Source organism: Eucyclogobius newberryi, unplaced genomic scaffold, assembly GCF_026437365.1.
Source record: "Eucyclogobius newberryi isolate DKJ021-1_F unplaced genomic scaffold, fEucNew1.0.hap1 SCAF_18, whole genome shotgun sequence".
In the NCBI taxonomy this organism is placed as follows: Eukaryota; Metazoa; Chordata; class Actinopteri; order Gobiiformes; family Gobiidae; genus Eucyclogobius; species Eucyclogobius newberryi.
The window spans coordinates 22,930,350-22,953,548 of NW_027315812.1; the positions used below are offsets into that span (position 1 = coordinate 22,930,350).

Genomic DNA, 23,199 nt, shown 5'->3' on the forward strand with positions numbered 1-23,199 from the left:
GAGACCGGGGACTCAGAGGCTGGCTCATCCGTCACCCAAGCTGAAGTCACTGAGGTTGTTCGCAAACTCCTCGGTGGCAGGGCTCTGGGGATGTATGAGATCCGCCCTGAGTACCTAAAGTCTCTGGGTGTTGTAGGACTGTCTTGGTTGACACGTCTCTGCAACATCGTGTGGCGGTCGGGGACCGTGCCTCTGGACTGGCAGACCGGGGTGGTGGTCCCTCTGTTCAAGAAGGGGGACCGGAGGGTGTGTACCAACTACAGAGGGATCACTCTCCTCAGCCTCCCAGGTAAGGTCTATTCCAAGGTACTAGAGAGAAGAATCTGACCGATAGTCGAACCTCGGATTCAGGGGGAGCAGAGCGGTTTTTGTCCCGTCGTGGAACACTAGACCAGTTCTATATTCTCCATCGGGTGCTCGAGGGTTCATGGGAGTTTGCCCAACCAGTCCACATGTGCTTTGTGGATCTGGAGAAGGCTTTCGACCGTGTCCCTCGGGGTGTCCTTTGGGGGGTGCTCTGGGAGTACGGGGTCCGGGGCCCTTTGCTCAGGGCTGTCCGGTCCCTGTATGACCGGAGCAGGAGCTGTGTTTGCATTGCCGGCAGTAAGTCAGACCTGTTCCCAGTGCATGTTGGAGTCCCCAGGGCTGCCCTTTGTCACCGGTTCTGTTCATAATTTTTATGGACAGAATTTCTAGGCGCAGTCAGGGGCCGGAGGGTGTCCGGTTTGGGGACCACAGGATCTCATGGCTGCAATGATGCAGTCGCTGCATCGGACCGTTGTGGTAAAGAGGGAGCTGAGCCGAAAGGCAAAGCTCTCTATTTATCGGTCGGTCTACGTTCCTACCCTCACCTATGGTCATGAGCTTTGGGTAGTGACCGAAAGAACAAGATCGCGGATACAAGCGGTCGAAATGAGTTTCCTCTGCCGGGTGGCTGGGCGCTCCCTTAGAGATAAGGTGACGAGCTTGGCCACACGGGGGGAGCTCGGAGTAGAGCCGCTGCTCCTCCACGCCAGATGAGGTGGCTCGGGCATCTGTTCCGGATGCCTCCTGGGCGCCTTCCTCGGGAGGTGTTTCAGGCATGTCCCACCGGGAAGAGGCCCCGGGGAAGACCCAAGACACGCTGGAGAGACTATGTCTCTCGGCTGGCCTGGGAACGCCTCGGGATCCCTCCGGAGGAGTTGGAGGAAGTGTCTGGGGAGAGGAAGTCTGGGAGTCCCTGCTCAGACTGCTGCCCCCGCGACCCGGCCCCGGATAAAGCGGCAGAAAATGGATGGATGGATGGTATTAATTATAATTCAAATTTAGTGACTACTTAATTAATACCTCCTTAGATGTTTTCGAGCAGAGAACACATCTAAGGAGAGACTAATCTACAGATGTGAACCTCAATAACCCTTAATAAAGAGTCTTTCTAGATAAATTATTTATTAATTATGAATTAAGTCTTTGTTCCTGATTTATTATGGATAATAAATTCTAGTTAATGTAAAGTGGATCGCATTTATGAAAATGCCTTATACTAAATGAGTGAAAACATATCATTTCATAATTTGACCTAAACATATAATTATATAAAACATATAGTGTGAATTGTAGAAGTGGTAGTATAACCTACGTTTGAGCCCAGATGAGGACGATGTGGGGGGTCTTGAGGAGGAGGAGGAGGAAGAGGAGGAGGTCTTGAGGGGGAAGGAGGTCTTTCCCCGACGGGACAATGGAGCCAGGACCCGGGAGCGTTTCAGAGGGATGACTGCCCGAGGGGGAGGGGCCACTCTGCCGTGGTAGTCGAACAGCCTGGAAGTACAGTCATCAGAGTGTTATTTATGCCAGCAGTTTAAGTATTAGAAATATTGCTGCGATAACCCTAATCTCAAACTGCTAACCTTAAACTTTAAGGGACAAAGGAGAGATTTATGGTGTCAGATTAGGTGTGAGGAGAACTTTCAACATCCTGGTCAGGAGGATAAGCCATGTGTGCAGCTTGATTGGAGAAACGCTGAGAGAAACTATTTTGCTAACATTTTGCAAAAACATGTGTAACAAGTAATTATGCTCATTGATGATCTTTTTTTTTTTTTTCAGATGTTAAGAGCACTCACTATGTTTACATGCATGCCAAACTTGCTTTGTCAAAATTTAACAGATTTTTAAGTATGATTGAGGCATCTTGAGTTGAGTTTTCCTGCTGCATGTAACAGAACGCATGTAAGTATGTTTTCCAAATAAAAGAATAAAAAACAAACAGAACATGTCCAAAGCTCCAATAGTTAATTAGATATGGTGTTATGAAAAAAACATGTCATACTTTTCCAACAGAATTCCCTCCAAACATTTGACCCTGCGTTTCTCCACTTGGATTTACACATATTCTCCCATTCTTCAACAGACACAACATGAATATGGTTTGATTAACTGTATTGATTTTGCCATAAATCATTTTTGATTGGCTCCAAACTCTCTGATCAAACAAAAACAAACAAACGCAGCAACCACAAACACAGAAAACAGAAGAATAACATAGAAAACAAAAGGGGTTCATGCTAAAAAACAAAGAACATCGAACCCAAACCAGATCATGAACATGTTCGAGAAGTTGGGGGAAGGCCATTCCTAATGGAAACTCAATTCCCTCGGTAACTCCACGCCGCTCCTGGCTACAAACCCCTCAATAACTGGACACAACCCCCCTGACCATCATGTCCACCCTGCTGTCCTCCACATGTCTTTTTCAGTTTTAATTTCCCCTTAAATCCACTCTCCCACATTTGGAACTTGAGTGAATGAGTGAATGCAACAAGACACAGAGTCCATGCATTAAAGCTGACAGCCAACATGGAGCAGAAAGTCTGATCACGATTATCTATTATCAGTCTCTTCAAATCAACAGAATGTATCACAGTCTGAACTCATACCCCATGCTGGTGGCTCCATCTCTTATCGCTTATCGTTCAATTCTCTTTTGCATCTTCTTGAGGAACAGCTTTGCCTCGCCTGCTGTTCTGAGCATGTGCTTTTTACCTTCGAAAGTCACCAGAAGAGTCGCTGGGAACGAAAACCCATGTCTCAGCCTACTATTTCTGAGTTCCTCACAAATGTGACAAAACTCTTCTCGCTGTTGACAAATCTCATATGAAATGTTCGGGGTGAAGAACACTCATTTGCCTCTGTACTGGAGGTCTCCTTTAGCCTTTGCAGCCTTCATGACGCGCTCAATCACACGGTGGTTAAGAAACCTCATTATCAGGCCTTGTGGTTTATCAGCAGCTGGTCTTTTTTGGCCCAGGCAATGCGCTCTTTCTATTGTGATGGAGAGACAGTAACTCCTGAGCCTGAATTAGCTCAGGAATGACCTTCTCAAGAGAGGTTTCAGTATGATCCCGCCTGATCTCATAGAGCCGCGTTTGTCACCTTCGCTCCTGTCGCGATTGACTCCTTTACGTTGGATCCCAGTTCTATCAGTGATAGCATATCAAACTCCATTACACTTTAAAATTCACACAGTGCAGTGGCAAAGTGGTTTGTGGTAATCTGCTCTCCTCCTTCCCACAGGTGTGAGCCTGGAAGCACTACATCAGGGACGGAGCTTTGTTTTCCGGCGCGGATCTGGCTGTCGGCTGCTACGTCAGACCTGTTAGCCATGTTAGCCATGTAAGCCTCGTTAGCTTGTGAGGCGGACTACTTTCCACAAACACTGCGGACCGCCTGCTTTGTTTGTTTTGTTCCCATAGCGTTACCAGTCTTGAGTTTTCCATGGTTGCTCTTGTGCTCCTCGTTTCTTAGGATTTAGTAAAATTAGGTAAAACTATTTTTCAAGGTAAATCTCGACAGCAACAGAGTGAGCGTGTGTCCACGCTAACGACCAACCAGAAGTCTCGGTGCCCCTTTTACATTAGTACCAACTTAGCTCTACTCTAGCCAGCACGACTCAGCCCTTCTTTAGCGCATTTGGTGCTCCCTCCTCAGACCCAGTACTTGTGCCAAGTTGAGGCAAGAATGGATTATACATGAATGTCAGATGCAGATTGGGTTTAAGTGTAATAGTAGAAAAATATTCCGTTGTTGTCATCTGGATTCTATTTTTGAAAAAACAATACGTTTCGACTCTCATCCAAGAGTCATTCTCAATCTGCAAATTAGGACCGGGAACTCAGATATTTATCCTACTCTGGGTAGGCCCAGGTGTTTCTATCCCTTATGTCTCGGGACTGTCTGAAAAATTGCAAAGATTTTTTAGACAGCATGAAATCCTTGTTTATTTTAAACCAGGCAACACTTTAAGGCAAAAACTGGTTCACCCTAAGGACAAGATGCCGACAAAAAGACAGAGCGATGTAGTTTATTCTATCCAATGCAGTGAAAAAAAATTGTTAAGAGCGGTACATAGTGAGACTAAACAGCCACTTCACAAGAGACTTTATCAGCACAGAAGACATGCTAATTCAGGACCTCAGTGCGCTGTGCATCTGCATCTTAAAGCCACCAACCACTCTATCAAAGACAGTGAGGTGAAGATTCAGGAGAAAAGATGGTTTGAAAGAGGAGTTAAAGAGGCAATCTTTGTTAAAAAAGAAAGACCATTTTTGAATAGGAACGGGGGTCAAGATTCAACCTTACGGTTGTTTATATTGGAATTTTTAATCCCTGGAGAGGTAGATGCCCAGGGCATTCGGATGCTATTCAGGTACTCAGGGAGGAGGGAGAGCGAGAGTCAGGGACAATAGGACTGATAGTAACCAAAGAGGGTAGTTTGATAGATAACAAAGAGGTTTAGTTTCTGTTGAAACCAAACCATGTTTTCATCAGGAGGTCCCGCCCGGTGGGCAGGGTCTACCCAGAGTAGGATAAATATCTGAGTTCCCGGTCCTGATTCGCAGATTGAGAATGACTCTTGAATGTCGAAACTTATAGGTTTTTATCGATAAGTCGAAACTTATCGTTTTTTCAAAAACAGAATCCAGATGACTACAACGGAATCTTTTTCTGCTATGGAACACTTCTGGACGAATGAGGGATTACACCAACACGTTTAAGTGTAATATTTCTTGTGAGTGACTCCGGCGTGGACCGGCAAGAGACAGTATTCTCCATAAACACACTACACACTATAGGAATTTAGAGTCTTTAACAATTTAAAAATACTGTAAATTCCAGACTCTAAATAGGAGAATCTTGTGAGATTTGTATGCTCCCACAAGAACAAAGACTAAACAATCCTGCAGAAAAAAGGCTGCACACTCTACTACGATAATAAACAAAAGTTACACTAACAAAGCTAGTGCACCTAGCATCAGCAGTTTCCTGTCAAGATGACAAAGTGTTCAAAACTATAGTGTAGCGCCAAGTAGGGTCTAATGGAAAAGGGGCATAGGAGAGGCATTCACCTGCAGAAACAGACAGGACGTGTTTAGATGTGCGCTCACCCTCCACTACAGACTAGCACCTGTTATTTCGTTTTGGGCCACAGTGTTTAAGTGAAAGTAAAAACTACCGTAACAGATGTCTCAAAGTCAGCTGCTTGAACATAAATGAGCTGTTGTTTCTTCTTTTTTAATAGCTACAAAGTTTTAGCGCTATGCTAAATTACTGGATGCCCCTAAACGTCTCTCAGCTCCCGCTCATATCTTATTGGGTCTTTGACCTGCTGTAGACTGGGACATGAGTGGTTTGAAAGCTTTAGGTGCAAAGACATTTGAATTTGGTTGCTTTGCTCATTCTGAGTTCTCTTCTCATGTAAACCTAGTGAGTGGCTGGCTGGTGAGAATCCTGGTGAGTCCTCTGTGTTTTTAAAGTCCATTTAACATCACATTCTTCAGAATATCACTGCCCTACATCATTAACTTCAATGCTAGTAGTTATTGATGTTTGCATTCTTTAAACCAGCCATACAGTGTTTAATGTCTATGCTAAGGGTTATAATATCCCAAAGTGTTTTAAAACGTTTCGACTCTCATCCAAGAGTCATTCTCAATCTGCAAATCGAATCTGTGAACTCAGCTGAATGGAGGTTTAGTATTCTGAAACCCTGGAGCGGGAGACGCCCGGGGCATTCTGATGCTAATGAGGTACTCAGTGAAGAGGGGGTGAAAACCAGGTTACAATAGGATGTTGATAGCCCATTACAGGGCTGAAAACAAAGAAGAGTAGTCTCGAGTGAAATCAAAAACTCCCTTTATCAGGAGGTCCCGCCCTGTGGGCAGGGCTTACACAGAGTAGGATATAAAACTTCCCAGACTTGATTTGCATAATGGATGACTCTTGAATGAGAGAGACGATACAACTGAATTGTTTCTACAGTTTTAAAGAAGATGAACAATGCATTCCACAGAACCTTTAAAGGCTCCTCTACAGTTTCACCTATCGGCTTATTGTGAATTTTATTGGCCTTTTCTTATTCCGATGGCTTCCTCATTTTCAGATTGGGCACATAAAATAAAAGTGTTGAGATCTGGTCTTGTATCATGTCAGAGTGAAAAGGAGGCTCCAAAGGAGGGGGTGCTAAATGTCAGCTGAAGGTGTCACTTTGACTGTAGCGGCGCCAGTGCGCGTCTGTCACGACACTCCAGCCAAGTTGACATTTGAAAATGTCTTGGAGGATAAGTGCTATGATTGCCAGAGGAGGGCCAGAGAAACAAGTGGAGCTTCCGTCATTAGCAACTTTTCATGCTCGTCTGCTCAGCACTTCAGACGAGATGAGAGAATTCACTAGAGAAATGTTATGCCTTTGGAAACTGTTAAGATATCTGAATGTATCAAGCGGAAGCATGCCTACCCTGTAATTCGACTTTGCTTTCAAATAAAGAATATTAGTCTGGGAGCTGGTTGTCTCTTGTGAACTCTGTTATAAACTGGATATTGTGCTTGCTGTTCCCATTATAGCGGGCCATGGTTGAACAGACATCTCCCAAACTGTGTGTTCATATGTTGTGTGTAGAACATCATTATGTACAATAGAAACATTTGTTTTCTAATTCATTTACATAATATGAATACATATTCAAATTAACTGGCAGTGCGAGTAAGGGGGAATAAAGAATCTAGAGGACTCCCAAATGTGTCAACATTTCTGAAATGTTCTATTTTTCCTAGATTGTAAAATGGTTTAATAATTGATAAAAGACCTACAGTTACAGTGTTCCAGTCAGTTTACAAAATAGAAAACTAATTTCAAAGTGCAAGAGTTAATGTGCACTATGTAACTTTTCGGATGGGTGCGCCAGCAGCTTCTTTCCAGAAACGTTCCATAGTATGACATTAAAATTATCTATCTTCATAGAGAGAAGCAAGAGAAGCAAGCGTTTTCTTCTTTGTTTTGCAATACAAATACCTGTAAGCTGAAGAAAGATAGAAAGTTTAATGATATGTAACATTCCACAGGACCGTCCACCAGAAAAGTTACATAATGCACCTATTAGTTAACAGCAGAGACTAAGAAACTTCTTATAGCTATAATAAGTTTTTATTATAAGATATGCATTTCTTTCTTCTTGATGAGGAGTTGGAGATTAGGTGATTCTTCCCTGTGGAAACACTTACCCATTGAACCACACAGGCAGGAACACAATCAAACCACACTAACACCTCAAATTAAAAATTATCCTGAGCACACGACCATGGCCTTGAAGTGGCTGACAGTTTCAGTTTATAGAAAAGACTGCGTACCTGTTGTAGAAATCATCCCTGTAGTATTCATAGTCGAACTCGTATCCACTGTGAGACAAGACGAGAAAAGGAGGCATTAGCCAATGGATTATAATAAAAGGGTGGAGAGAACATGGATTCTGTTGCCGTGGCAAAACTGTAATTTAATTTTTTTTCAAAATCAACTGGATTCAAGAGCGTTGCTGTACTGGTGTGACCTGAATATGAAGCTCAATGGAAAGATATTATTGAGAGTAATGCTGTGCCAGTGGTTCCTGTACAGGCCAAGTTAAGAATTCCTGGGTTTTAATCTAGAATTTGACAAATTTGATAAGACTTTGGACCAAATGGGACCTTTATTTTAATTTAAATGTGCCATGATTGTGTTTCTTCGGATGTTTAGTTTATTTAGTTTAGTTTCTGTGTTTATATTTATTCGTTGAAAAATATAAATTAAATAAAATATAGTAAAACAGGGCCATAAAATTAACAAATTGAAGGGTTTAAATGAACAAGAAAAAATTAGATTTGTGGTTCAGGTAATACTGGGGACAGTTGTTCTCTCAAAAATGTCACCCTAAAAACACTGCTCTGTTCTATATGTTATGCATGTGGAATAAATGTGCTAATACACCATTTGTACTGTACACAGCGAAATAATTTATAAAGAACTTTTTTTAAGGATCTTTTGTCCCATAGGCTCTACTAGACAGGACAGCTGAGCAAAAAAAGGAGGACATGCAGTAAATTGTCAGAACCAGGATTCAAACTCTGGACACAGCGGCCGGCAGCACATGGAGCCTGGCATGTGTGCTGCTGTTTTAACCACTGGACCATCGGGCAGCAGTTAAGAACTAGATGTTGGTTACCATTGCGATGATCTTTCTACCCTAATTTCTACCTCATTGGTATTAGGAATAGGAGGCTTAATTGGATTGGCCAAAACAAGTGGAAATCTGCAAATCAGAGCAGCTCAAGGTTCACTTCACATTTTCAGAACGATAAAATTGGGTTGTTACAGGGTTGTTGTATTATTAGGACTATATGTGTCATCATTTTGATATAGTTTTCTCCATAGTTTTATTACCACTTTTATTACCACAGCAACAATTTTACCAAGATAGAAGAAAAATCTCTTCGTATCCTGTTTAATAAATAATTTCTGCAGTAAGTCTGTTTTCCTTTTGTGAGAAAAAAAGATTGGCATTTTTTCCTTTCAAATCCCCACATTTTATTCTCAAAATATAATTATTCAGAAAGGATATGTCATCAGATTCTTTAGCCCTTGGGATCATCACAGTAAAAACTCCACAAAAAAACTTCTCAAAGTCGAAGCAGGGTTATGGAATAAGAAAAACAAAAAACTTTTGTGCTGGCAAGGAGAAGGAAAAAAATAAATAAAAAATCAATGCTAAATCACTTGCTCGGGAAGACTGCTAATTTGGGATTCAGCGGAAGAAAGTAGTTGTACGAAAATTGCTACTCTCAGTGGAATCCTAATTAGCATTAACATATCACTATTTCAGTTTAGAGCACGGCTGCGTTGGCTTTGTTTCTCCCTTCATCTAATAATTACAACACAACACGCCTGCTATAAAATGTTAATGAGTCCACGCGCTATCCAATAAATGAGTCGTGTAGGGCGAGTAGTATGGCGATTGTGAATTAGCATCCCAAGGGCGTCCGCCGACTCGCCTCTCCCTCTCATCAGACACGGGTAAACAACCGGTGCTTTGAATTTTGTGGGGCCAGTAAATGTGTGCGAGCAAAAGAGATGCAGGTCAGGCATAATGAAGCTTCTACAACAACATCTGCTTTGAGCTCCACCAGGAAATGTGAGGCAGGGCTCGTTTGCAAAATGAAAGCAAGGTTGGGAGCATCAGTCTGTGTTTGTATCCGATTTAAAGGAATTTGTGTGAAGGTATATAGTTGTAGGCTTGAGTTTGACCATAGACTGTAAGCCGAGAGTCCAGACGTTCCAAATAGGAAGTGAGCATGAGCGTACATTGGCTCCTTCGAGTCTGGCTCCCGTTCACTTTGTATTCAGTCAACATCTGCACCTCTTTCTGTGTAACTGCTGCTGTGAGGCTTGTCATTCTGGCCTTAAAACTCTAGGATTAAAAACTCGACATGATCCTGTTTTTTTTATTGTTTCAATATCTTTGTCAATCAAGATATGAACAATCATAACTGACCGATCAGGTTGACTTTGTGTGCTGAGGTCCGCTCCAGCTCGTGTTAACAACAGGTTTGATTGACAGCTAGCACGGCTCGTTGCTAAGTACCTTATCTGAGGAAATCAGCGATGAGGGTGGGAAGGGTATGTAAAGTATGTTCTACAACTTTGCTCCTGATTCGCTCTGTGCACTCAGATTTCCAAATATGGAACTAATAACATAATTAAGTTTTAAATTGGAAAAAAAATGCCTTAAACTTAAACACACTTTGAAATTCCTCCAGCACGTAACAATCTTTTTTAGCTTTCACAGTGTCAAAAAGTCTCTTGGTACTTTTAGGGCCATATTTTGCCGCAGGAGGTAGCGTTAACGTGGGCGCAGTAGACACCATTGCAGTCAGCACAATTGATGACAGCGTAGGGCGTGGACTTCTAAACCAGGGGCGTGATTATGCCAAAATATGAGGTGGAGTGAAGAAAACTGAGGGCGTGGTCTGGTGCATTCTGGGAATGTCCAGAATCGTAACTAATACACTTCAAAACTAGTTCACTGGAGTTATGTTCCTGTCATAATAAAACAACTTTCATGGGCATAAATAACACAAATTATAAGTGATATCATTTGAATATAAAATGAATACAATAAAATGTTTTATGGTTATGTTTTCCTCACTCCCGTAAACAGCGCGGCGCCGTTACACACTCAGGTCTTAAAGCTCTGTGCAGGACACCTCCACTTCCAGCATTGGACACCTGCCACAGCGCAGTCTGGACCAGACTGGACCGTTTCATGTGCTCAGCTCAGAAAGGAACGTCTATTTGCCAAACACATTCACATCACATTCAATCAAAATCCTTGTCCCAGTGTGTGTAAAACTGGTCCACTTTTTCTTATTGGTCAGATGTGCAGGAAGCAGATAAACCAGCTCAGACACAGAGAGACTGGGGAGAGAGGTAACAGTGGGTATTCCGGTTCTCCCTTCAAAATGCTTCATGTTTTATTACATTCAGTCACATATTCACAGAGAAATGAGCCGAATGAGGAATTGATTTTAGACGTGCAAAATGCACAGACCGCGTACATGTGTGATGGAGAGTGAAAAGAGCGCATAGCGCTGTCGCTTGTCTCATCACTTAAAAAAGACTTTCTGCATTATCAGTTCTGAGAGTAAGAAAGTGTGTTATGTGTAATTGTAATTTGGATTGGCTTAGCCAATCAGAGCCTATTAAAGGACCTGCCGAACAAACTTCTGCTCAGCTGATGTGTCACGAAACACCCGAAAATGTGAATTTAATAGATGTTATTGTTCACATCTTTCATTGTCTGTATATGAGGCATGACAAACATCTTCCACTGGAGGTGCTTTTGAAAGCCACAGTAATCAGTCATTGGATCAAACACTATCACCATATATGGACTGGCACCTCCCACTCCAGCCTCCAGCTTCAAGCCAGCGTTAAGGTCAGCAAGGTAGCGAAATAGTTCCCTGGCCCCGCCCCCTGGAAAAGGCTCACAATAACGTTACCTCCAGGGGCACAATACGGCCATTAGTGTATAATATAAGTCCATTGTTTGTTTATGTGGTTGTTTTTTCATGTTTTGCTGTACACATGTATTTGTACATGCTTTCCTTTGCAGTGAGGTGTGATGTAGTTACCTGTACACATGTATTTGTACATGCTTCTCTCTGCAGTGAGGTGTGATGTAGTTACCTGTACACATGTATTTGTACATGCTTCTCTCTGCAGTGAGGTGTGATGTAGTTACCAGTACACATGTATTTGTACATGCTTCTCTCTGCAGTGAGGTGTGATGTAGTTACCTGTACACATGTATTTGTACATGCTTCTCTCTGCAGTGAGGTGTGATGTAGTTACCTGTACACATGTATTTGTACATGCTTCTCTCTGCAGTGAGGTGTGATGTAGTTACCTGTACACATGTATTTGTACATGCTTTCCTCTGCAGTGAGGTGTGATGTAGTTACCTGTACACATGTATTTGTACATGCTTCTCTCTGCAGTGAGGTGTGATGTATTTACCTGTACACATGTATTTGTACATGCTTCTCTCTGCAGTGAGGTGTGATGTATTTACCTGTACACATGTATTTGTACATGCTTCTCTCTGCAGTGAGGTGTGATGTAGTTACCAGTACACATGTATTTGTACATGCTTCTCTCTGCAGTGAGGTGTGATGTAGTTACCTGTACACATGTATTTGTACATGCTTCTCTCTGCAGTGAGGTGTGATGTATTTACCTGTACACATGTATTTGTACATGCTTCTCTCTGCAGTGAGGTGTGATGTAGTTACCTGTACACATGTATTTGTACATGCTTCTCTCTGCAGTGAGGTGTGATGTAGTTACCTGTACACATGTATTTGTACATGCTTCTCTCTGCAGTGAGGTGTGATGTAGTTACCTGTACACATGTATTTGTACATGCTTCTCTCTGCAGTGAGGTGTGATGTATTTACCTGTACACATGTATTTGTACATGCTTTCCTCTGCAGTGAGGTGTGATGTAGTTACCTGTACACATGTATTTGTACATGCTTTCCTTTGCAGTGAGGTGTGATGTAGTTACCTGTACACATGTATTTGTACATGCTTCTCTCTGCAGTGAGGTGTGATGTAGTTACCTGTACACATGTATTTGTACATGCTTCTCTCTGCAGTGAGGTGTGATGTAGTTACCTGTACACATGTATTTGTACATGCTTCCCTCTGCAGTGAGGTGTGATGTAGTTACGAGTACACATGTATTTGTACATGCTTCTCTCTGCAGTGAGGTGTGATGTAGTTACCTGTACACATGTATTTGTACATGCTTCTCTCTGCAGTGAGGTGTGATGTAGTTACGTGTACACAGGTATTTGTACATGCTTCTCTCTGCAGTGAGGTGTGATGTAGTTACCTGTACACATGTATTTGTACATGCTTATCTCTGCAGTGAGGTGTGATGTATTTACCTGTACACATGTATTTGTACATGCTTCTCTCTGCAGTGAGGTGTGATGTAGTTACCAGTACACATGTATTTGTACATGCTTCTCTCTGCAGTGAGGTGTGATGTAGTTACCTGTACACAGGTATTTGTACATGCTTCTCTCTGCAGTGAGGTGTGATGTATTTACCTGTACACATGTATTTGTACATGCTTCTCTCTGCAGTGAGGTGTGATGTAGTTACCTGTACACATGTATTTGTACATGCTTCTCTCTGCAGTGAGGTGTGATGTAGTTACCAGTACACATGTATTTGTACATGCTTCTCTCTGCAGTGAGGTGTGATGTAGTTACCTGTACACATGTATTTGTACATGCTTCTCTCTGCAGTGAGGTGTGATGTAGTTACCTGTACACATGTATTTGTACATGCTTCTCTCTGCAGTGAGGTGTGATGTAGTTACCTGTACACATGTATTTGTACATGCTTTCCTCTGCAGTGAGGTGTGATGTAGTTACCTGTACACATGTATTTGTACATGCTTTCCTTTGCAGTGAGGTGTGATGTAGTTACCAGTACACATGTATTTGTACATGCTTCCCTCTGCAGTGAGGTGTGATGTAGTTACCTGTACACATGTATTTGTACATGCTTCTCTCTGCAGTGAGGTGTGATGTAGTTACCTGTACACATGTATTTGTACATGCTTCTCTCTGCAGTGAGGTGTGATGTAGTTACCAGTACACATGTATTTGTACATGCTTCTCTCTGCAGTGAGGTGTGATGTATTTACCTGTACACATGTATTTGTACATGCTTCTCTCTGCAGTGAGGTGTGATGTATTTACCTGTACACATGTATTTGTACATGCTTCTCTCTGCAGTGAGGTGTGATGTAGTTACCTGTACACATGTATTTGTACATGCTTTCCTCTGCAGTGAGGTGTGATGTATTTACCTGTACACATGTATTTGTACATGCTTCTCTCTGCCTGCAGTGAGGTGTGATGTAGTTACCTGTACACATGTATTTGTACATGCTTCTCTCTGCAGTGAGGTGTGATGTATTTACCTGTACACATGTATTTGTACATGCTTCTCTCTGCAGTGAGGTGTGATGTATTTACCTGTACACATGTATTTGTACATGCTTCTCTCTGCAGTGAGGTGTGATGTATTTACCTGTACACATGTATTTGTACATGCTTCTCTCTGCAGTGAGGTGTGATGTATTTACCTGTACACATGTATTTGTACATGCTTCTCTCTGCAGTGAGGTGTGATGTATTTACCTGTACACAGCTGAGAGCGGCCGCTTGTTTGGCGCCTTAGGCCTGTACGGCTTGGGCTCGCCCGCCATGTTTATGTCTGTAACACAAAGAAACACACCACATGTCAGTAAAGCCATATCATAATACAAGTATCATATGCTTTTGCAAACTGTATTTTAACTTGAAATGCTTGATAATGCATGATGTAAATTGTGGCGAGCTCCAATAGGTTGTTATAGATATAAAGCTTCATTGATGCACAGATAATGTTTGCAAGATGTATTGCAATTTCATTATAATCACACATTGAATGGTCAAAATCACAAAATTGCAGGACTGTAATTATTTCAGTAACAATTGTATCTGCAAACGACAAAATATCGACAAAATCTTGGCAAACGTCTGAAATGTAATACAAGAATGTGACTTATTTTGCCAAAATTGTTCAGCCCTAATAAACAAGCCCATAAAGAAAATGTACTGTCAAAAGTATGATGTAAGTGACCTTTATTGGGATAATTGGGTTCATAAATAATGCACAATTAGGCACAAAGTGAAATTGAGTTAAAGCTCAGTGAACAGAGGCTGTAGAGTTTGCAGAATGTCCCTCCTCACCCACTTTCCATTGTGTTGGCCCACAAAATAAAACCAAAAGTCCAAAACTAACTTCTATCTAAAAGAAAACAGACTGAACGTTATGAATCAATATCTAGATTCAGACCATTACATTCATTTCACAATTTGAAATTGCTATATCGCTATTGCTATTCTACACATTCCATTAAACGACAAATGACAGCGAGTTTCATTTGAATTGTATTGCACCGTATCACAGCCTGTTCAGATGCAAAGCCGCCTTGTAAACAGTCCCATTGAACCTGTAAATTGAGCATTACTATAAAGCCTAATATCAAATCACAAACATAAGCGACAAACAAATTCCACTTTCTCTCCCTCTCGAACATGCGGCTTACTAATGAAACTCAACACTGGAGCATTCTCAAAGACTCTTACGTCATCGTAGACTAGGGGAATATCAGTCCAGCCTTCCAGAAACTATTTTGTGTGAACTTTTAAAGCCACATTTCAATAAACAGTGCACAAAGCCGGAGTATTGAAGCTTTTACCAATGCGCTGGTACATGGGGAAGAAGAGAGGCCTTGCACAGTCGCCAAAGGAAAGCTGACAAAATACGATTGTTGTTACTGGAACAGAAAAAGTCACACAAAAAAAAGCAGACGGAATTTCCAAGAGATGCAAGAAAAGTACTTTTGATTTATTGCAGCTGTTGTATTGTTGGTAGAGAAGAAACGGTGCCATCGGAGGGATAAAGTTGTTTTTTGAAATTTGGTATCTGCGGCGTGCCAAGGGTGCCCAAGGTCTCCGGAGTCTTTTGCCCAGTCTGAGTGGCTTCTGGGATGAGAGCCAGGGGTTAAGGCGCGCAGGCAGGCCAGAAGTGAAGCACTCACAAGCAAAGCAGTCCATAAAGTTTATAGATGATGCGGACGAGCCTGGGATGCTAAAGATGGCCGCGGAGGCGCATTGGAACGGTACCGTAGAAATCACAATGTCCTTCAGTGGACTTAGGGCAGATAAAAGCAATACATTACAGCTGAGTGCAATGGAAAGTGCAGGTATGGGTTTGTGAGAATTAAGTCGCTACTTTTATAAGAAAAAGATTCACTTCGTTCGTCTTGGTGTGATTCTTTTTGGTCACTGTGGCTCCTCCTGTTTCTAATGTTACAAGCCGATTTGTGACTGTACGAGCCAGAAGACGATGAATGACTATATTGACAAATGAAAAACACCAAATGGCATTAAAGGAAAGTAATTTAAGGCTGAAAGAAGCTCAAACTCCGAAACACGCCATGTGCTAAGATAACTGGATCTAAGACTTTTATGCTATGTTCCTCCGAGACCTGGGTTTTGGTTGTGGTTATGGTTATATGCTGCTATATTCTATGCTGTAAAATCATACATTTATGCATAACTTTTGGGGATGTGGAACCTGAACCAGTACCAATCCAGTACCTATGTTCTCCCTGGGAATAATAGGTACACACCCGACTTAGACAGAACAGCAATTACATCTAAATTAATTAGGAAACGTGCACATTTAGTGTTTTTGATGAGAAACACAATAGATTCCTACAACACGTTTTAGCTCCATCGGCCAGGCTTTCACAATCTACAGTGATTATTGATTAACAAAAGAATAACTGCTGGAATTTAGTAACAAAATAATTGTGAGTAGCAGCCCTAATGTAATTCAGAATAAGTCAGTGAAATCCAATGTCCAACTTGTTAGAAAATTAATAAATAACGGCACCTTCTTGTCCAGCATGAGTCCAATAAAGTACATTTTCAAATTAAGTCACAATTATTTGTATTTTTTTTAAATGTCAGGTTTCTTTTGGGTCCAGTCTTTGATTTTTGTTTGAGTTTTCAGCATCAATTTTTTGTAGAACTACTTTCTAATGAGTGATCTTTTATCATTTCAATCCTGGTTGACACGAAATTGTAATTATTACAATAAGAAATGAAGCCTGCGTAAGTTCACCTGGAAGACCTAACCTAAATCTGCGTCGGCCTCCATGGAAGGACCCCTCTCCCCAGCGCCATCATCGCACTCAAGCGGGCGCCCGCCTGTCCGTCTGTGAGAGTCAGATCCCTCACTTCACCATGGACTCTCCCAGGTTTCTGCGCTTATCCCAAAGAGGTTATGCAGTTTTTCCCAGCCAAGAAGGATGGTAGAAGGACGGGGGACGTCCGCGTCATGGCCCCTACACCTGCTCCTCATCCCCAATCAACGCTCTCAGTCACTCCTCCCCGCTCCAATCAACGCACAGGCGGTGGCATTTAAGCGCTCAGGCAGATGGCTCCGTCGCTTCAAACCGTATCTGCGACCCACCACCTCCCCAGCTCCTCCTCTGCATCTATTATTCTCTCTACCTTCTCTCCACATCTACCACCACCAGTCTCCAGGCTCCGGGGGGAAGGTATCTAATTCAATCAGATCATGGAGTGCCCATGATCCCTACGCCTTCCACCGGGGTCTGAGCGCCAAATAAACTTTGCAATAAAGTTCGCTAAAACATCTTTTCTGCTTTTGTGTCTGAGTCTCTCCAGGGTGAAATGCACAAAAAAAGTGATAATAAGAATTGAAAAATTCTTAATACGCTTGGTCCCAGTGGTCTTAAAATGACATGGTGACATGGGTCACTGCTTCAGAACTGCTGAAAGTATTTTTGATATGAACAAACCCATATTAATAGTCATTATCTAAATAATAATGCTGTATAATATGGTTTTCCAAGCGAGACAGAACTCCCCAAATCATTGTTTTCGTTTGAATCTTTGTTCCCTGTGTCCTCCTCCTCCTCTTGCAGTGTTACATTTGCCTAAATAATTCATGGCTCCTGTGTTCCTGTCTCCAAATTCATAGAGTGCTCCTGACGCTGCCAAAGCAAAGGTTCTGCGCTCAAACGAAGCCCTTTGGATGACTCCTATTTCCTCCTACCAAAATCCCATTACTCTGTTTGAATAGCTGTTTTTGCGGGCTCACATCAACAGATTCGTGCTGGGAGATCGCCGCCGTCTGGGACATAATTAGGACTTTGCCCGGTAACCTGAAGACTATTTGAAGAGCATGCTTTTAATGAGCCCCCAACATCAAACTAAGATAAATTAGCACGGGAAATCTAGTGCATTTTTCAAACGCGAGACAGCTCTTATTTTTGGCCCGCCGACAAAGGGAGCATCTGAGTCATTCAGTAATGGTCTCATCGTGAGGCCGGTCTTATTTAGATATCTTAAAATACTCTCATTAAAACATATATGTGCACACAGACCGCATTAAAATTGGAACTAAAAAATTAACAAAATCTGTACTAGACCAGGACGAGAAAAAGACCAAGCCAAGTCTAAATTAGGACTAAACTAGAATCAAACCTGGACCAAATCAACGTCAATGTGAACGTTATGAGAAACTCTACCCTCTTTTTACACGTAACTTACTAATATATGTTATTATTATGCTGCTTAGCATGGTTTATACTTGCATCTGTAAAGAATGTTGTTGTGATTCTGATTTGACGTCTGCAGCCGCATGAAACTGTATAGACTTGAAAACTGCTAATGTTGTTTTCTGCTTTTGTGCATCTCATTTCTATGCGTAAAGTACATGCTGGAAGTATAAATTCAGCTGAACATTAGCTTGATATAGCCTTCTACTTCAATGCACAAGAAGAACTCTGAATACATCATTTCAAATTATAAGGAAATGAAATCGATGAATTAATCCCAATTAATTGCATTGTGCCTTTTTATGCAATTATTTAAATTATATGTTCTATTTTTTTCAGAAAATTACATCATTTATACAAATTATTTCATAAAGTTTGTACTAAAACATTGTATTTCATGTTAGATCTATGAGGCTGCATGCTTTACTTGTACTAGGTAAATGTACTTATGGTGACAAATGTGAGCTGCTGGGTTTGGCCTGGCGTCTTCCTGTGTTCTGTCGTGCTTTGGCAGTATATTTGGCACATATTACTCATTTTACCGCTCAAACGTGACATTAAATTTTCCTCTGAGAGCACGATATCTCTGCCGAGTAGAGCAAAGCCGTACCACTATTTACTGCGCCGTGTTCAAACACGTCATCGCAGAATATAAAAGCTATTTTCTATGTTTAACACAAGAGAAAAGCAGGTACTAAGCTTAGAGAAGGGAAATTTGAGTTTAGGGTTAGGGGGTTAGGGTTAGGGGTTAGAGCAGGGGTGGGCAATTATTTTCCTCCGAGGGCCATATTCGAATCCAAGTAGCAGAGGGCCGGCCCGCAATAAAAAAATATATATATATATATCAAAGAAATAATACAACTTTTCTGTCAAATATATGCCTTAAATATAATGTATTATTTAATTAATTTCACGTCATCTTTATTAAGGATACAAGTGTGGACAGATGCCTAAGGGCAAAACAAAACAAAACATTATTTCAAACAAAAAAATATATGTTACTTGGCATGTTTGGCGGGCCGGATTATAAAGACAAATGGGCCGTATGTGGCCCGCGGGCCGCAGTTTGCCCACCCCTGGGTTTGAGGGTTATAAGGTTATAAGGAAAAGCTAAGGTTCGTCTCAAGTAATGTAATTTACACTTCCACAACACTTCCCCTGCATTCATTCTGCCTCCCCAGAGGACAGTCATGAGGGAACAGTATTCTAACAGAATAGCAACCTAGCGACACAATAGTTCCTCACTGATCCGCTGCAGAGGGCTTTATACCTGCTCTAAGAGGATTCCACAGCATCATGCTCATTTTACTGAGACAATGTCCCACTGTGTTTCTCTGCACAGGACAAAGAAAAGCACACACCAGGCTCCAGACACAGCGGCGTCTTTCTGCAATTAATCTGGTCTCATTGCCATTGAACCTTCGGTAAATGTGGTCGGAGCTGGATTTTGACAGGAGTAACACCCCAATTATCCACGACATGAGCCGACGTGAGGAGATCGACTGTGATTGACAAGTCTCCGTCTGTCGCTTAGAGTGTGACCGTAATGAGGTTTTATCACCTCAATATAACCCTCGGAACCAGCAGATATTAAGTTATGTCAAAATTGTAATTGATGGTTTTAAGGCTACACTACAGCAAAACCCTTTTTTTTTTCAAATTAAATTGTGTTTTTTTAAGTAGAAAAAACACAATTGTCCAATCTTTGTTATTTCTAATCTACTCTAATTCATACATTTAAATGGGACATTGTAACTTCAAAGTTCAAAGTTTACACCTACACACAATAAACTTTCCAAACTTGTAATTAACAATTCATAATCTGAGCATAATTCATTGAAGTTTTAGGTACATTTTAAGTCAAATAGCGTTTACTCAAAAACTAAATAAGATATCTCAAATCTCCAATGTATTTTTTATTTTTTTGGTAATATGTTAACAAAATGAACCAAGAAATTTAAACCTGGCTCCGTCTATGTTTCAGATTTAAATAAAATAGGTGTAATTTTTCCATAGCTCTAATTGTCTCACCTTAAGTTGCAAAAAAAGTACAATCAATAGTACATTTGTCATAGATATACTGTACCTATTATGTCTGTCCAAATTAATTTTACTATATTTATTTGTAGACACTAATACCAATAATGTCATTTTAAACTCTTCGACGCACACAACACTGTCCCCAACGTGCACATTTCAATTGAAGTTATTTCCGATGCATTTTAATTAAAGGTTTTGTGAATCCTTCGTATAGAAACATAATTAGCTCCCACACGGATGACAATCATGCTTTTTCTGTGTCAAAACAAAAGCCAGCTGCACACTTACATAATTACAGTGTAGACACGATTCATCTGCAACTTTTCAAGCACGTTGGAGTTCACAAAACACATGATATGTTCTCATTATATCCGATTGCCTTACGTCCCTTTGCCATTTTGAGACTTAATGGGAAGCGCCTGGGGACATCGGCTGTAGATTCTGCTCCACTGTGTTTTACTGTTTTTATATGAATGTAATAGGCTTAAGAATAGACTTGGAATGGCTTTATTTTCATGATATAAAGCCGAATGCAACGGAATTAATTTGCTGCTCACTTAAGGTCATCCATAAAACAAAAAACATTGTATAATAGAAAACGACTGAAATGGACGATACTCAACAAGAAAAGGAAAGAAAAAAGTATGGCTGATAAACTCTTGATAGTTTTGATAATGTTGTATTATTTGGCCACTCTCTACTGTCTACAATGGAAGTGTGACCAGACTGGACTGGACTGGAATGCACATACAATCACAATGTCTTAGGGTTCATGTCTCCGGCTCTCTGGTCCTGTACTGATAAACGTCTCCTGCGTGAGACTCAGGTTACTTCAATTTATACTACAACAAATACAAACTCATCCACAAACCTGTTTTACTACAAAATAGATAAAGCAGTGTTGTTACATTTTGTGCAGTGTCCTCTTCGCACTTAAGTGTTCAAATAAAGCTTTGAAGAAGTTTAAGGCCAAAATATGTATAATTTAAGGCAAATATCAGCCAGACGATATATTGGTCAATTTCTATTATAAACATACACATATAATTATTCGAATATGGTGCAACTCAATATTTAGCTAATTCAAAACGGTTGATTTGCACATAAATCTTATATTCTTGAGCTTGTGGTGATGTTGAGACGGTGGTCCATAGGCTCAGCTCACTGGGCAGCTGCGTGTGCATAGGCATGACGCAATTTGAATTGTTCAGCCTGCAAATGATTTATTTATAGATATGTTCTTACATGTATTGTGCTGTTCTGGGACAATATCTGATCAAATGGACAATCCAACCCTCTGTCTATTGCTTGTTATTTCACCAGCTTGGTTTGAATAGGGAGTTGTCAAAATTATTTTTTTTGTGTGCAAAAGACATAATTCAAGTTTTGATAATCTTACTTTCTTGCAAACATCTGTCTTGTAGGTACATTTTGGGCTGTATTCTTCAATATTGGATAATTTAAATCAAGCTGTAGTTGCTAACCTGGCCAGCAGGGTAAATTCTCGTAATTTTGGTCTGTTCACAAAATCTTGAGAGTTCATCTTATTATGCTATGATTGGTTTGCGGTCCACACCAGTGGTAAATGGGCAGATCACATGGCATTTGGAGCCTGGACTGGAACCAATCACAGAGCAGCATTGTGGCTTGGGCAGAAAACAAACGTGGCAGCACCAACAGCCGCGCTTCGGCCTATTTTAGGCGAAATAGGGACTATTTTGTTTTTCAGAAACGTGGACACAATGGCACTTTGTACATTTGTGGATGAGAAAGACGACTGTGCTTTCCTGAGCACTTGATTTAACCCAATTTAGAGTTTTCTACTTCAGGTGTTGTTCAACCAATCAGCACAAAGTATTTTTCCCGATGGCTTTCAGCCAGAGACTTTCTGATTGATTCACACAAAGAACTCGATTCAGAGTGAGACACAAAACAAACCAAAAATTCTGGGTGTTGTCACTTCAAAATCTGTTACCCGTGTTTACATAATACATATATTTGATGCAGGCATTTTAGTTCTGGTACTTAGTTTAGCATCTATAATTTCAAATGAAAATGTTGTAAAAATGACTTACAAAATGAATAAATAAATACATATATTTATAAAGAGCTGCACAAAAAAATAGAAAAAGACAATGTTAATGTGCATACATGTTTTTTAATTCAACATGCAATTTAGTTAGCAATAGAAATACTTTCTAGAACTAGACATTTTTTGTTTCTCAGAAAAAGGCCTTGAAATGAAAGTTATACCAAAAGCAGACGGTCCCTGGTGCTCTCAATCTTCTAAAACATTTATGAACTCAATCGATTTTCTTTCTATTTACTTTCAGCGTTCTGCTCACTGTGACCCATTTGAGCCGGGATTGTTCATAGACAAGGGTAGGTCCGTGCAGCGGCGAGAGCGGCGAGAGCGCCAGAGAGCGAGGGTGCTGAATCTCCATGTGGAGTATCACCAAGATTTTACCATATATTTATAAAAAACACTTAAGTTTGGTTGAAGATAGAAGGTTGGCTTTCTGAATTGGATGTACCACGGTAAACTTTACATGGCCAACTATACTTACTCTGGCTTCTCTTTGGGTAAACTTTGTACCACTTAGCAGCCATTCATTCATTGAATGTTAGTATCATGTTGCCACGAGCTGTGCCACTCTCAGAAGATAGTGCCAGACACTAGAGGTAGATCAGAGAACTACCAAGAATATCATGAATGTTGTTTTGAAGAAGAATATCCTTTATCAATAAAAATAAATGTTGCCAAAAAGATCAAATTAAAAATCAAAATGGAATAGAAAACAACTCTGTCTATGTGGAAAAAATAGTAACAATAAGCCAAAGCACACATACAAATAACATGTCTTTTATTGCATGGCTATTAACATAAAATACCATATGCACCAGTGTGTTTCAGCCCAGTTTGGTCTTACTCAGGGTGGAAAAAAGCAAATGTTAAGGGTATAAAGTGTACTTTTCTAGATCCTTTTACAGTCATTTCACATCTGTTTTGTACTTAAACATCACTTAACCATTTAAGAACATATTTGGCACATTTCTGTTGAATTGGCATTAGATATCGTTATCGGGATAC

General features: G+C 40.8%; 1 protein-coding gene across 8 annotated transcripts in view; it reads right to left on the reverse strand.

Annotated features, from left to right (window-relative positions):
* LOC140364779 (RNA-binding Raly-like protein) overlaps nucleotides 1-23,199 on the reverse strand; it is a 237,161-nt gene that overhangs the window by 38,852 nt on the left and 175,110 nt on the right. For all 8 annotated transcript variants that reach the window (XM_072451135.1, XM_072451139.1, XM_072451134.1 and 5 more), the window contains 3 exons: nucleotides 14,065-14,140; nucleotides 7,663-7,710; nucleotides 1,619-1,797 (listed from right to left, as the gene is read on the reverse strand). In XM_072451135.1, the coding sequence (XP_072307236.1) occupies nucleotides 1,619-1,797; nucleotides 7,663-7,710; nucleotides 14,065-14,140 (303 nt within the window). The remainder of the gene's footprint in view (nucleotides 1-1,618; nucleotides 1,798-7,662; nucleotides 7,711-14,064; nucleotides 14,141-23,199) is intronic.